This window comes from Ursus maritimus, unplaced genomic scaffold, assembly GCF_017311325.1.
Source record: "Ursus maritimus isolate PB19 unplaced genomic scaffold, ASM1731132v1 scaffold_8, whole genome shotgun sequence".
NCBI classification, from domain to species: domain Eukaryota; kingdom Metazoa; phylum Chordata; class Mammalia; order Carnivora; family Ursidae; genus Ursus; species Ursus maritimus.
Genome location: NW_024426996.1, coordinates 44403947 through 44420200, shown reverse-complemented (window position 1 = coordinate 44420200; position 16254 = coordinate 44403947). Strand labels below are relative to the sequence as shown.

Genomic DNA, 16254 nt, shown 5'->3' with positions numbered 1-16254 from the left:
GTTTGTTTGTTTGTTTGTTTGTTTAGAAGCACATAGCTTACAAATAATAATAGCTAGGGTTAATTGTGTGACTATGATATACCAATCATTGAACTTATGTGTGCATATAGTAACTCTCTTCTCTTTCCCTGTTCCACACTGCATCCACCTCCATAACACCTCTGTTCTTGAAACATCACCAACCCAGGTTAAGGCATCTTTTGTCCAAATTGTCACCAATGAAACAAGTGTAGGATTGAATTCTATTCCTTTTGAGTGATTTTCATGCTCTCTTGGTAAGATAAACATTTCTCTGATGTAAGATATTTGCATCTCTAGGAAAATGGCAAGGATGGCTTACCCAAATGAAAAGTAAGCATACCATATGTGGCTATTTTGTGAAACCAATAGACAGTGGTTGTATCTTCTGTCTTCTGAGACCTGACGGTACTAAAAACAACCCCCCCAAAATTTAACAGCATGAAAGTGAGTTGGATATTTTTAGCCATTGTAGCCTTGATGCTTACAGGACTGCCTGATTCCTGGTGCATCCTCTATAATTTGTACACTCATTATGGATTGGGTAAAGTATGTCCTAGATTACTGATGAATCATTACTGATAATGAACACTGCATATATATGGTAAGGTCAACTCTTAATTTTTTTTTTAATTTATTTTCCTGGGTATAGGAGAAATAACTCCTACACTGAACCAATAGCTCTCTGCTTAGATTTATCTGCCCTTAATATAGTAACTGAAGAGAAAATAAACCTCAGGTCTTGAGTCTAGCCTACTTGAATGTGAATCCTGGTGTTACCATTTACAGATTATGTAAACGTGGAAAGATTTCTTAACCCCTTTAGGTAACAGTTTCTTATCTTTGAAAAGAGCATAAAAATGACATCAACATAATAAGGCAGTTGTAAATAATGAATTAAATAATGCATGTGTGGTAGTCAGAATAATGGCCCTTCGAAGATGTCCATGTTCTAATTCTCAGGACCTGTGAATATGATCCCTTACAAGTCAACAGGACTTTAGAGGTGTAATTAATTTAAGAGTTTGAGATGAGATTATCCTGGATTGTCTGGATGCATACAGTGTAATCAATCACGAGGGTTCTTAGAAAAGGAAGGCAGGAGACTCAGAGAGTGAGGGGATGTGAAGACAGAAGCAGATACTAGAATGATGGTCCTTGAAGATGGAGGAAGGGGCCATGAGCCAAGGAATGCAAGCAGCCTCTTGAAGGTGAAAAAGGCAAGAAAATGGATTCTCCCTTAAAGCCTCTAGAAGGATCACAGCCCTGCTAAAACCTTGATGTTAGGACTTCTGCCCTCCAGAAATGTAAGAGAATAAATCTGTGTTGTTTTAAGCCATGAAATTTTTGGTAACTTTTTACAACAGCAATAGGAAACTAATATAATATGCATGATGCTTAGCATAGTGTCCATCATGTAAGATTCCAGCATAATATTAGCTATGATCAATCTGGTCCCTCAAGATCTAGGTAAGAGTACTTTAAATCCACAATCCATTATTTGTGGGGGTCTAATGCCTTCCCAGGATTGCTGAGGTTTGCCAAAGGGCTTACATGATTTGACCATCTGTGGCTTAGAATCTTGGCTCTCACTGAATTGGTTTGATTTATAGAGTATTTTCCATGAATGCTGTCAAGATATGGAATTCAGCCCTTTCCAAGAATAAAAATAAAACATTTACAGAAGGCTTTACCCTGTGTGTGTGTGTGTGTGTGTGTGTGTGTGTGTGTGTGTCTTGGTATTGATTTAGGTATAGAGAAAAATTGATTATCAAAGTAATACAAAAAATTTTTAATTGAATATTAAATACAACTGTTTTTTAAAAGTTTGCTACTTCATCATTTTCCTTCCCCACACTTAAATTACTCTTTAATCTCACATAGCAGTTTATCTCCTTTCATTTTCTTATCATTCATGCCTCATACCCTCAGGAATCCACCTTCAAATACCAAGTCATTTTCCTAAACATAGTAGCCTACCTAAAATAAAATTTGGTGCTAACTATGAAAATAATACATATTCTTTTCACCACTCAGTAACTGTTAGCTAAGGAAAAAAATCTATGTACTCCCTGGTTATGACTCAGACTAGTCCACCCATCTTCCCCTATCAGTTTCTTTGGGTGATACACCTAACATGGATTAAGGATGCAGCCCAGAGACCAAAAAGAACATTCTTCAGACCAAATTCACTATGTGATACTGATATCAACCTTATAACTGCTACTTACCATCAATCTCACCAGTCTTAGGGATGTCATTTCAATTCAGCATTTTCAGGCTCTTTTCCCTCTCTCCTTCCTCAAATTTTTTTCATATAGATTCTACTATATAGTATAATTTTGCTCTACAGGAAGCTTGATCCTATAGAATTGAAGATTATAGGAAAATCTCAGTCATATGTACATAATTTGTTCATTAATTTGAGTTTACATTGTTATTTGCTAAGTGCCCTCACCATATGTAAATGTGTGTACTTGTGGGTGTGGGGAAGACTGGATTTTAATCTATTTATAGGCCAGGACTTCCTGGATTGTATTTTTTCAGCAATGAGAGTCATTCTACCCTTAGACATCAAATATACATGATTTGCAATTACAGTGACTCTTAAGGTCAGTGACCATGCAGGATACACCTTAATAAATGAATACTCCAGCAACATGATTCCTATTCAGTCCAAAGTCTCATGGGACCATAGTTTCTAACTAACGGCCTATTATAGTGTTCTAACCTAACCTTCAAAATGTCAATAAATTGGATTATAATATAAGCCATTTGAAAGGTCTGTGAAAGACGACAGACAAATGTTATGTTGTCATGAATCTGTACCTCTGGGAAGTCTGTGTTCAGAAAAACAGTTAATGCTTTTACCTTTAGCTGGTTCTACTCTATTGTACTTTCATTTGCTATCAACCAATAATGTTTTCACACACTCAGAATGAATGACTTGGGTGTGAAAGTTAAAAACAAAATTCAAAACTCACTTCAGTCTTAAAGCTCTCAACCCATTCAGTTTTGCAGTTTTTGGCACCTTTGATTCCATAGAGGATTTAGAATTTCAGGCTGCTTCAGCCACACTGTGAGTACATTTCCATATGGATGTGTTAATCAATTGTGGAGGTGACTAACCACTACTGAGCGATTACATTTGCCAAAGTGAACAAATGGAAACATCAGGAACAGTCATTCTTAGAGGTATTCATTATTGCTTCTCACCCAGAAGACAGAAGAGCTGATGCCCAGGGATATCTCTCTTTTTATTGATGATCCTGGGAATTCTTGCTCAGCAATTTTTTTCTCGCAAAGAGCTCAGGACACTCTACTCACTTAGCCATAAGTATTTCAAAATCTAGAAATGCCAAACCCTTAAATTAGCAGAGACCAATACTCAGTTGCATACATTTCTACAGGCCACAATGTAAATTTATGAATTCCTGTGTGTGTAGGGGTCCCTGTCTGAGCTTCAATGATTCCTCCTTTCTTGAGATAAGAGACCCTTGTGGGTCCCTGGTGACAACATTTGTATGAGTACAATTTTCCTTCCAGCTCTTACTAAATAATTTTGGAAGAGTTGACGCCTAATCCAAGTTGAGCCAATGAAATCCTCTCAAGAATTTGAAATTTGGAATTCACTAATGTCAGTGTTCTTCAGAGAAATTCAGGCACTAGGGCTGCCTTGATTCTTTCCCTTTTTGAGTTGTGATTACTTAACTTTCCTTGGTTTCATAATGAAACCTGAGGCAGAAGTAAAGTGGTCCAAGTGGTACTAGTTAAAAATATTCAGATCATAGGCAAGCCTCTGGTGTGATGTATAGTTTCCCAAGGTGATTATCAATTAGATATTATATCTATTGATTGGTAAATGGATTGATCATAACAAAGAGCAACAGTAAATTCAGTTATGCTTTACAAAAGTTTTTTTTTTAATCACTCACCGCTCTAGGATGCATACCCATGAAACATTTCCAGAGCTTCACGACATGTGAATCAGTGGTTCAACAAAAGATTTCAATGCATGTCCTTACTCTGATATGATGTGGTTCACTTACCTATGACACATGTCTGAAAATGAGGTCAATTAAGTGAGATATACTGACCAACAGGTCTCAAATGATGCTCTCAAGTAACCCTAAAGCTCTTCCATAGTTCCATAAATATTTGATTTTAATTTATTTTTAAATATTGTAATTATTTTAAGCTATAGTAAGTAGCATGCACACTGTAATGCGTCCTATGCCACATTTTAATGCATTCATAGTATTTAACTTTTGCGACCAGATTAACTAATGCAGAGCATGAAGCAACAGGTAAAGCTTCTCTTTTATCCATAATTAAACACCTACTAGAGTCCAACCATCTAGGGATGTATCTGAACCTTTGCAAAGGTGTGATTTCTCATCAAGGAGGTTCCTTGATCACCTGGGGATTCCCCCCTGCCAATTCAAGGAAGCCCATGGCCAGTCTTGTAAGATTTTAGAAGCAAGTGTTTCCTTCTTTATTAGGATTTTTTGATACTAAACAAATAAAATACAACACAAAAATAATTGGTGCTGAGAGAGATTTAAGACCATAATTCTCATTGTACTACCTGCTTTCAAATGTCTGTGCTCATTAAAATAGATGTCAGTATTTGAATTTATAAAGTAGTTTTCTAGTAACAAAATATGGCTTTCATTTCATTTGTATTTTATATGTTGAGGTTCTTTAGAAGATTTCATTTTATTAAAATCATCCTCAGAGGAAAAATATTTGAAAACCACCATTGTAGCAGGGTTTCTCAACCTTGGCACTACTGACACTTTGGAATAGATAATTCTTTATTGTTGGGTGCTATCCTGGGCATTATAGGAAGTTTATAGCATCAACCCTGGTGTCTACCCACTGGATGCCAGAAGCAAGCCTCCACCCCTAGTCTGATGACCAAATATATGTCTCCAGATACTGCCAAATGTCCCCGGTGGGAAAAAATTATCCCTGGTTGAGAATTACTGGCTAAGTCATAGGATCATAGGGCTGGCCCCACTATTAATTTCTAGGGAATGTTCATATCCTCCTGAATTTTTAATTCATAAGAAGCTATTAAACAAAGAATACAGTAAAGTAGATATGTGATTTTTAAAGCATTTTAAATATTCATTGTGTCATCTTACTGAGGGTGTTTGAGATACTATGCAGGCCATAAAAATAATGTTGTGCAATTGTATTTTCAGACAACAAAAGATATTCATGATATATTATTAAGTGAAAAAATTCATGTGATAACAGGAGTGGGAAGCAATAAGGAATCTAGTAAAACATTTTTATGTGCTAAATTCTGGAATACAACTGGTCTTCATATTTTTTGTAAAATACTTTGAAGAAAATTTTAATTGAATTTTAAAATTCCTTTTGCTCTTATATAATGCTACAATAAATTTGATTAAATTCACCAACATATCCTGTCTAAGAAAGGCTTCAAAGGGAACATGCAAATGTTCACCTTGGTAAACTTCCATTTTTTAAAAAGATTTATTTATTTATTTGAGAGAGAGCACAAGTGAGGAGAAGGGCTGCAGGAGAGGGAGAGAGAGAACCTACAGCAGACCCCCCCCCACGCTGAACATGGAGCCCCACACGGGGCTTGATCTCAGGATCCTGAGATCATGACCTGAGCCAAAATCAAGACTTGGCCACTCAACTGACTGAGCCACCCAGGCCCCCTAAAATTTCATTTTTTGTAAGGAAAGCCAAAGAGAAATTGGAAATAGCTAGTGTATTTCCTAATAATGTTTTTAAGAAGGTGCCTGTTAGGTTAACACAAATGACCAAAATAATAACTCATCTTAGCAGCCACAAAAAATCATAGGTTTGAGAAATACTTTGTTGAATTTAAACATACTGTTGATGGGAGTGTAAATTGGCACAACCTCTATGAAGGGTGATATAGCAAAGTGTTAAGTGTACGTACCATTTTTTCTAATTCCCTTTCTAGAAACAGCCAACACATATAGTCAGACATAGTTGAGTATATCAGTATATTCAGAGCATCTTCATCTATAAAAGTAAGAAAAAATAGGAAATGATGTAAATGCCCACTGAAGTGTGATTGGAAAAATAAATTATAATATTTCCATATAGCTGAACCTGCTGTAGTAAAATTTTTAAGACAGCTTATCATTTACTGACAGGGAACCAAATCCAAGATGCATTGTTAATGAAAACAAGCAAGGTTCAGAATAGGGGACATAGTAGGCTGCTATCTAAGAAGTATCCCCCTAAGAAGACATACCTGTCTTCTTTTGTATACAGAATATTTATGGAAAAAGTCCAATGTTGTAGCTCTTGGGGATTAAGGGAGAAAGGAAACATAACTAAATCTGAATCTTTTGAATTCTTTAAATTATAATTACACATTACTTTGTGGAGAAGGAACGTATAATTTAAAAAAAAAAGTACTTTGTCAATTCCAAAGTGATACCAAATGTTTGTAAGCATGGACTAGCCATAGGAATTTAAGTTAATCTCAGACTCCACATTCTAGTAAACTTGTACAGGCAAGAGAAAATGGAGGGATAATGGAAATCCCAGTAGGATATCTAGAGGCAAGGTCCTGGGATTTGCATAAACAAATAAGCTGAGTGGAGAGCAGAAGCTGGTAAATATGGTATGAACACCAATCCTAGGATAGTGTTTCTTTACAGGTTATATGTTACCTGCTGAGTATAGGTAGATGAGAGTCTCAGAGATGAATCCAACAAATCTCTCTAATAGTGGGGAATGTGAGGCCCCAAATGTCATGGAGGGTGGGTTTTATTGTTCTCATCATTTTTGTTGTTGTCTTATTACTAGGTGATAGCCAGAGAGGGAGATAGGTTTTGATGCATAGTGTTGATCTCCTCCTACTCATAAGGCCAGACTTGCTGTAGATATTGTCACAGACATTGCTAGATGCTAGTAAGTATAAGAAGGACCATGGAATTAAAACAGCTGTAACATGACCATCACTGTGGAGCACTAAGTTTGGGGCACCAGGCCAGGAGCTTTGACCACATTATCTCTTTTACTCCTCATAGTCATCCTTTGCAGTAGGTGTTTTGATTGATGAGGGGACCTAGAATTATGGAGATAAATAAGCTAGAGTCAGCTCACACACCTAGTGGGCAAAAAAGAAAAACTTGAACTTAATCTGCTCACCTTCAAAAATTTTAATCACAAAATTTTGAGGCCAGCCGGTAAACATGATTTGGGGCTGGGAAGCCTGGGAATGAAAGTCATCATCCTTGGGGCGCCTGGGTGGCTCAGTCGTTAAGCATCTGCCTTCAGCTCAGGGCGTGATCCTGGAGTTCTGGGATCGAGCCCCATGTCAGGCTCTTCCCACGGAAGCCTGCTTCTTCCTCTCCCACTCCCCCTGCTTGTGTTCCCTCTCTCGCTGGCTGTCTCTATCTCTGTCAAATAAATAAATAAAATCTTAAAAAAAAAAAAAAAGTCATCATCCTTATGAAGCTGTCTTTTCTCTCTCTCATCCGGACAGGATCACAACCACAGCTGCATGTATGATGGATCTACGAAGATATCCTCTGGATGAACAGAATTGCACTCTGGAGATTGAAAGTTGTGAGTTACTTGGACAGGGGAATGAGAAAGAGGGATGTTTGCTTGACCCAATTAAATTCAACCTTGCACTGAGTAATTGGTACTGGGATACTTTTCGCTACACTACCCTGCCAACTTTTCAAGAGATTCACATCCAGTGACATCTTCTTTCACATTGGTGGCTCAAGGGTAATTTCAATGTGGTTATATTTTTGAACCATTAGAGAAAGTCCAGTCTTTAGCTGGACAATTTATGAACTCATGCTTTTCTCTTTAGAGTGGAGTTTCCCCCAAGGCCTTCTAATACCCAAGCTGCATTAATAAGAGAGGAAAAACATATTAATATGAAAAGACTTGTGAGATTGTTTTTGTTTCTATAGTCTGTGCATCTGAATGACTGTAAGTTGTTGGCTTTTAGAAAAACATTATGTTAGAGTCTTGTGCACATTTGTCTTTCTTCATGGGAAGAACAGGATGATAAATGGTATTAATGAGGCTTGTGCTTTGGGCCAAAGAGTTGATGTTTTTCGAGTCTAGTGACTGATTTTTGTTTGTCTTCTTGGGCTGTTTTTCACTGATTGCTTTCTTAACAATTAGAATATTTTAGTCACTAATATTTCATCTTATTGACTGTTTCACTGTTTCTCAGCCACCAACACGCAGGCAGTTGAGTCTGTTTAATGTGAATACCACGCCTAGACAATTTCCTGGTTTTCAGGGGCACAGAAGGGTGGCAGTAGGTAATTCAGAGCATTATAACACTGCTTAATGTAATATGAGAAATAGATGTTTATTTAGATAATCTAAAATAGTTCTAGATCTTAACATCAAAATGGCAAAGGAAAATTCCAGGTGACCCTATAGTATTATTAAAGAATAAATGTATTCACCAGTGTCTGATTATTAAGCAATTATATTAATTTTCTAGTTTTACTATATATAGGCTTAGAAATAGAGATGTTTATGTAAAAATAGCTGTATATTTAGACATACATATTGATCTACTCCCACTGGAACCTGGAATGAACAAGATCATTCATGAGCTATTCTTTGATCAGTACTCTAATTTTAAAGTACGTCGTATAAATAAGTTGGTTGAAAGATGCTAATATAAGAAAGTATTGATGGTGACTTTTGGTTTAAATGCCAGTGACAACCAAATTCAAACCATAGAAATGAAATATGAACCCAACTATTTATTAATGGCTAGTGATGTTTAATAAATAAGGCTTAACTTTAGTTCTTAGAACTGACATAGAAAGAGAAGGATGGGGGCACCTGGGTGGCACAGCGGTTAAGCGTCTGCCTTCGGCTCAGGGCGTGATCCCGGCGTTATGGGATCGAGCCCCACGTCAGGCTCCTCCGCTGTGAGCCTGCTTCTTCCTCGCCCACTCCCCCTGCTTGTGTTCCCCCTCTCGCTGGCTGTCTCTATCTCTGTCGAATAAATAAATAAAATCTTTAAAAAAAAAAAAAAAAAAAAGAAAAGAAAGAGAAGGATGGATTAGTTACTCATTTATACGGGTTGGCTTTTACCCTTGACCTCTCTTCCGTTGAGTCTACTGATTGTTACCTTTGCTTTTGTGCTGGTCAGCATTAGGATATGACAACCTCCTGAAATTTCAAGATTTTCTAGTTTACACCATTCACTTAAAGAAGTAATCAATTTAGACTTGAATTGTTTCTGTGTTATAAATTGCAAGTCCTATAATTAGCATTATACATTTTCTCACAAAATGTATACTTTATTTTATAATGCATATCGAGTTTTCCTGTTATCATAGGTTTATATTTTTCTTTAAGCAGGGGGTTTTCTTTTTTCAGACTTAGAAAATGGTTGACTTTTAGATCCATTTATCATATCGTATAATGACCCAAACAAAAACTATAAATGAGGCAGAAATTAAACATAACTTTTGTGGGGCAGGGATGGGGGAAGCCCAAGCAACCTGATAGTCCAAAGTTATAAAATACAGTGCCAGGCAATAGGTGGTGACCCGAGCATATTATAATTATTGAGACAATTCAGTAAGATGGAATCAGTTGTCTGGACAGATGGATAAGGCATAGTAACTAGGATCCTAAAATCAGCTAATATGTAGGAATGCAGGCAGATGGTGACATCATCAAAGTAATCCAATAGCAGTTCACAGAAATCTGGTCCCTAAAGGTATTTACCTAACGTTAAACAAAAATTCAGGCCTGGAGAACTGGTGCAATGTAGAATCTGTGAAGGCAGGAACCTAGGAGAAAGGGGGAAGAATGGAAATTTTACTTGCCAAACAAAAGCTAGACATTAATATAACACCTCTGTAACTTTAAGTCTTTCTAACAACATTTGAGAGAGTATGTATCTGAGGCTCAGAGAAGTAAAATAACTTACCCAGGACCACAGGGCAAGGATAGTGGTAAAGTGGGGAATCAAACTCAGATGATATACTTTCCATCTCAGAATCCTGCAACCAGTAGGTGAGCACAGAAGCAGAACATCAATGATTAGAAGCATAAAACCAATTGGAACCACTCTCATCTAGATGGAAGATGCTGAATCAACCAAAGGCTGGTCTGTATTTCCTAAAATCATCCCTGATAAAGGTTAGAGTAGATCTCAGAAGCTGAAGCAGAATTTTGCTTTTAGATCAAAGGTCAAATGATTGCAACTGTGGAGAGAGAGGGTAGTCTGTGGGTGCAGGAAACCGAATAGTCCTCAATTCCATTGACGTTAACCTAAAAAAAAATTTAAAGGCCTCAAATGACAACATTGCTTACCTTAATATTTTACTTAAAATGTATCCCTTTTTGATGAACCACCATAAAGAGGTTTTAAATCGTAAGAGCAATAACTTCAAGTAACTAAGTAACATATGGCAATCATGCAGAGTTTGAATGAGCTTGCTTGTTCTTGCCTACGTACATAATCAATATGTTGCTAAGTATCAAAATATACTGAATCTGTCAGTCACCTGTTTTTTCACTCTTCATGAAGAGACCTGTGTTGCATTATTTGCTGAAACAGCTCTCCCTGAACTGACGGTTTATGAAGACTATAACTGAGCTTTAAAGTGATTACAAATGAGAAGCTCTAGTATTAGTAGGGAGATAAGGATGATAAAGAGGACATTCTGCCAATGTAAGATTGCACCAATCACACTTTTGTGACCAATGGAGTGGAAACTTTACCTGCCTTACAGAATTTACTGGCTTATGTTCTCTTCCATCACCATCCCAAGGATAGGGAAATGTTTTTCTTGGTTATGTCCTTTGAGAGAAATTAAAGATGTTTTGCTTTACTTTAATGTCATCTAGTCAAGTAAAATTGGACAGGCCATAAAGCCTTGTAAAATTGAAAATTTACTTGAACTTGGAGCCCATTAATAGCTTCTTGGCCCAGGGATGCTATAAAATGAGTTAATGGCACATAGAAAATGCAATCAAGGAATTTAGTATTAAGAGGATTTGGAATTTGAAATCAATAAAGCTATCATGTGAAGGCTGGATAGCCACAAGCTTCCTGGAGATGTAGAAAGGGCTTGCAGTAATTGTCGTGGAGGATTCAAGTGCCTTTTCTCATTCCCCGCAGCAACAATTGAGGAAAATCTCAGCAGATAGTGTTACTTCTCATTAGACCCCAAAAAGGTAGAAGCCATTTCAGGCCTGAAATCTCCTAGTAGTCTCATGTGTCTTCTTCTAGATGTCTTTGTATCTTCACCATGCTGAGTTATCCCCTGTATTTCAAAGGAAGAGGTACTTCTATTCCCTTTATAGACTGACCTGACCCTCTGTTCAGAATGCCATCTCTTCCTCCTCTGGGAACTGATTTTCTCAAGTTCACAAACACCTCTGTCCCTGCTCTCCTAGAGCCTCAGCCTCACCCAGTCTGCCAACTCTCTTCACAGCCTGAAAACTAGCCAAAAACTCTTCTCATCATAAACACCTCTACCTTATGCCCACATCTCTCCTTAAGCTTTTCCTAATCTCTCTGCTTATTTTTTCTCCAAACTGCTTGAAAGATTGGTCTATATCTTGTCTGTTGTCTCAACTTCTTCTTAATCTACTGGAACCTGCCTACACGTCTCCCACCTCCATCGACAATGTTCTCAGAAAGATTACAGAGGGCCTCTCTTTATGTACCATATTTATCCTAATAACCCCCAAACCTATAACTCCAGCTCAGATCTCTTCCAAGCCCCAGACTGATACATAGCACTCTTCTTGACGTATCTATCTTAATGTTTCAAAGACATCTTAAATTTAATTTGCTCAAAACTTAACTATCAATTTTTCTCTCCCAAATGAGTTTCCTTTCTAGTCTCTTAATCCCACTATCCAACCAACATCCTAAGATTAGTGGTTAACATTTCCCTCACACTCCTCCCAATCTATTGTCAAGTACCATCCATTCTACTTGCAAGATATTTATCAAACCCTTCCACCACTCTTCCAGCCTTACTGCCACCAAACCACCATTACTTCTTACCTGAATCATTGTAGCCATCTTTTTATTGGTCTTCTTGCTTTCAGTCCTGACTCTCTCCAACACATTCTATACCCAGCAGCCAGAGTGATCTTTGCAAGATGTAAATTGAATCATATTACTTCTATGCTTTAAAAATCTTCAAAGATTTCCCATTGCACCAAGAAAACTCTCCATACTTCTTAATATAACCTTCAAGCTTCTGTGTGACCTGCCCTCCCTTGGTATCTCCACTCTCATATATAGCCATCTTTCCCTTATTTACTACACTAAACTCCAACACCACAGATTCTTTGTTTCTTGCAGACTCAGCTTTCTTCCGTCTCATCTTCACCATCTCGTTCCTTCTGGCTGAAATGCTTTTCCCATCATGGCGATTTCCTCTTAACCTGTAGTTCCCACCTACAATGCCACCTCCTATAAGAGGCTTTCTTGAGAATCCGATGTAAATTAGGAACCCCTACTTATTCTCTTTCAAAATTCTGTTAGTTTTCCAAGTAGCAATTAGTAGTATTTGTTTCCATGTTTATTGTTTTTTTCCATTCTGTGGATTATAAACTCCATGAAGGGAAGGATCATTGTTTTGTTCACCACACAATAATTAAAACCTAGGCTCATACCTGACAATAAGTACCTGTGGGGTGTATGTATGCTAAATTTTTTGGCTCCAAACTTTTCAAGTCTTTTGCATTTTAGAAGATAAGTCTAGCTCTAATTTCTTCAGATAAAATTTAAGGCAGGAATTTTTTAATGTGCAATGAAATACTCTTTCATTTGTACAGTTTTATGCTCATGCCTTAAGACTAACTCAAAAATTTAGGATTGTAAATGTGTCAACCAAGAGCCAGTTAGGGAAAAACAACATTTTAATTACTTGAGAAATTTTGATAGGCTGGTAGATATGATGAATTACTATCAATGGTGGGACAGGGGGAAGGGGCTCCACTTGAGTCATTAACTATCCAAACCCTCCTACCTAAACCACAATCAATTTCTCAAACAAGTATACTTGTTTCTTTTTAAAACATGGTTGGGAAACTTTGAACTTAAGCATTGTCTTATATAAACTCAATTTTGTGAACTATCTATCTCTTAGTTTCAGAATATTGTCATTGTGTTGATTTAAAATGTCTTGGTAGTAACACCATGTACACAGAATGTCAAGCCATAGTCGTGTTGGATTAATTCCAAAATAAAATTGTTTCCTTGTACAAAAAATAGCAAGTGATAAGAAAAATGTGTCTACCTAATAAAGCAGCCCAACTTAGCTATGGAAAATTCCCTGAGAAAATGTGATATTTGCAGAAGTGAAATGCTAAGCTTTATTTAAGACCTCGAAATAAAAATCAAAATAAGTGTAGTATCCAGACATGAGACAGGAGAAGTTCTACAAAAGTCTGTGCTGGTAAAGCCACGTGTGCAGAAATGTGTCCAGTTCTTAATACCGTATTAAGATAATTTCTTTCAGAGGGGAAGACCAAGATATCTGGAAAGAAAATTTTAGGGAGGCATAACAGCCATTTCCAATATTTTAAATGCTATCTATAGAAACTTTATGTTTGGTGTTGACTAGTGTATTAGTCAGGATTCTCTAGAGAAACATAACCTATATATATATATAGAGAGAGAGAGAGAGAGAGAGATTTATTATAAGAAGTTGGCTTATGCAATTATGAAAGCTGATAAGTCCAAGATCTGTAGCATTAGTCAGCAAACTGAAGAGCTTAATGGTGTGGTTCTAGTCTGAAGGCCAGCAGGCTTGAGACCCAGGAAGAGCCAGAGTTTCAGTTTGAGTCTGAAAACAAGAAAGAATTGATTGTCCCCATTCAAAACTAGTTAGGCAGTGGGAACTCTTTCCTACTCTGGGGAGGGTAAGTCTTTTTGTTTTGGGGGAGCCTTCAACTGATTGGGTGAGGCCCACCCACATTAGGGAGTACAGTCTACGTACTCAGTCTGCCAATTAAAATGCTATTCTCATCCAAAAACACCCTCACAGGAACTTGCAGAATAATGTTTGACCAACCATCTGGGCACCGCAGTCAAGTTGACACAGAACTATCACAACCAGAGTGCTAGATTTGAACCCATTTAATTCAAGTCAGCTAGCATTTGTTAAGTGGTGACCATATGTGGCTCCGTGTCCAAAGTAAATCCTGATGATACAGCAGCAACCAAGCACACAGGTGGGCAGAAGTTATAGGAAGGCGGATGTAGAATTTAAGAGAAATATTTGCAATGAGCAAAGGTGACATTCATGAAATAAGTGCTTGCTAAAGAAAGACTTCCCATCCCACAGAGATTTTTCAATTAATTGGAATGACCACCTACCAGTAATAATGTAAAAGACATTCCTTTTTGAGAGGCCAGTTAATTATACAACCTTCAAGATGTCTTAAGCCCTAAAATCTAGGACTGAGAGTTTATTTTAGTTACATCACCAATAAATTATTTCTGTGCTTGCCTAGAATATTGGTTCTAAAGTGATTGTGATTTATAAAGGATATTAGGATATAGGAAAAATGTTATGAATACATGAACATATACTCACAAGAAAAATATGAAATATAGGATAATTACAAGCAAAGCCTTTGAATCATTCTTACTTTATTGCTGCCTGCCAAATCATTCATTCTGATCTGAAATAATTTAAAAATAGCATCTACAACATGCTGCACACTTTCTATTCACGAATGCTAAACACCAAAAATAACAGAAGTAAATTGAACTTCATGAATGATTCATGGCTTCCCTTGCTTTATGTCCCCATTGTCAAGGAAATTAGCAGCATTGGATATCTCCTTAGATAAATTTGATTTTGCCATATTCAGTAGACTACTTAATGAAAATGAATATTTCACATTTATGTTCATAGAAATGTTAATGAATTTTAGTGCCTGTAGCTTTTTTGATGAGCAGAGGGGTGGGTGTAGGGAAGAAGGGAATACTTTCTGAATTAATTTATTCCTTTTTCCAGGCTGCTTCTTTGAAACTATGAAAAAGCACTCTTTGTGAAAAGTCTCTGATCCTTTAAAGTTATAAAATAAAAGCCAGTGGAGGAATGGAGTTCTTTTTATGAAAATTAGTTTTGCAATCAACTTGACTATAAAGTTAGCTTATAGCTGTTCACTTCAATCCTATAGGCGGTTTATTTTCAGGTGGCTCTGTAGATTGACGACGAGATCTCTGATTTGCAGATGTAGATTTCTAGAAATTTCTTCTTTTGTTGGTACTCTGATGCATGACAATTTTACTAGTAGCTTCCTAAGGGGAAGTCAAAATAAAGCTTATTGTTTTGCCTAAATGGTTTAGGTATTAACCAAATACTTAAAGACACAATTTATAATGGAACTTCAATCTTCTAGAACTAGACATCCTTGCTAAACTGAGAGCTTTGGTTCACTTTAGATCCAAACTTAATAATAAAGATAGCTAATATTTATTGATTATACATTATGGGCCATGCACTTAACAAAGATTTCCCATTGAATTTTCACCAAAACTCTATTGTTCTATCCCATTTTATAGAGGAGAAAATTAAAGCAACGCAGTAGTAACTTGCCTCAAGTCACAAAACGATAGTGGTCCAGATGGGATTTGAACTCAAGCAATCTGACTTGGAAGTCTACTATTTAGCCCTTATATTGCAGCCTCTTAAGAAAACTCTTCTCTCTAGCTTCCCCACTGTGTGTAAGTTGGGTAGTTTTTAGGTATGCTGTATCTGAACACAAAGTAGACACCTGAGAATAAAGCAGGTTTTAACTGGTCCTTCTCCTCTGTACTGAATCTGTCTCGATTCATTTTCTACATGGGCATTTATTTGCTGACATTCTTGCCAACTAAATATTGATATAATTTAAAGAACAACTATTATTTTCCAGGTCACTTTCCATAATTGCAGCAGATCACAAAATGGTCAGAAATCCTTTTTCTTCTAAATGGCTATAGACACTAGTTCCCAAATCCTTTTCATATAGTGTTAAGCCTGACTGACTGTAGTGGTGCTGTAGTTTCAAAGTCTATTCAGTACTCATGATACAGATGCATGAACATCTGTAATCTTGGAAATGGACGTATTCTCAGGAGGTCTTGACTTGTATTGTTCTCTGAACCACCTCCATATAGGAACTATGTGACAATATGTATAATTTAGTTTTCATTTAAATTGCTTTAATCTTATCTTTAAGATCAAAGAT

General features: G+C 36.8%; 1 protein-coding gene across 2 annotated transcripts in view; it reads left to right on the top strand.

The window, feature by feature from the left end:
• Positions 1-16254, top strand: part of GABRB1 (gamma-aminobutyric acid type A receptor subunit beta1) — a 359381-nt gene that overhangs the window by 250918 nt on the left and 92209 nt on the right. For both annotated transcript variants that reach the window (XM_008701447.2, XM_008701446.2), the window contains exon 5: positions 7529-7611. In XM_008701447.2, coding sequence (XP_008699669.2) covers positions 7529-7611 — 83 coding nt within the window. The remainder of the gene's footprint in view (positions 1-7528; positions 7612-16254) is intronic.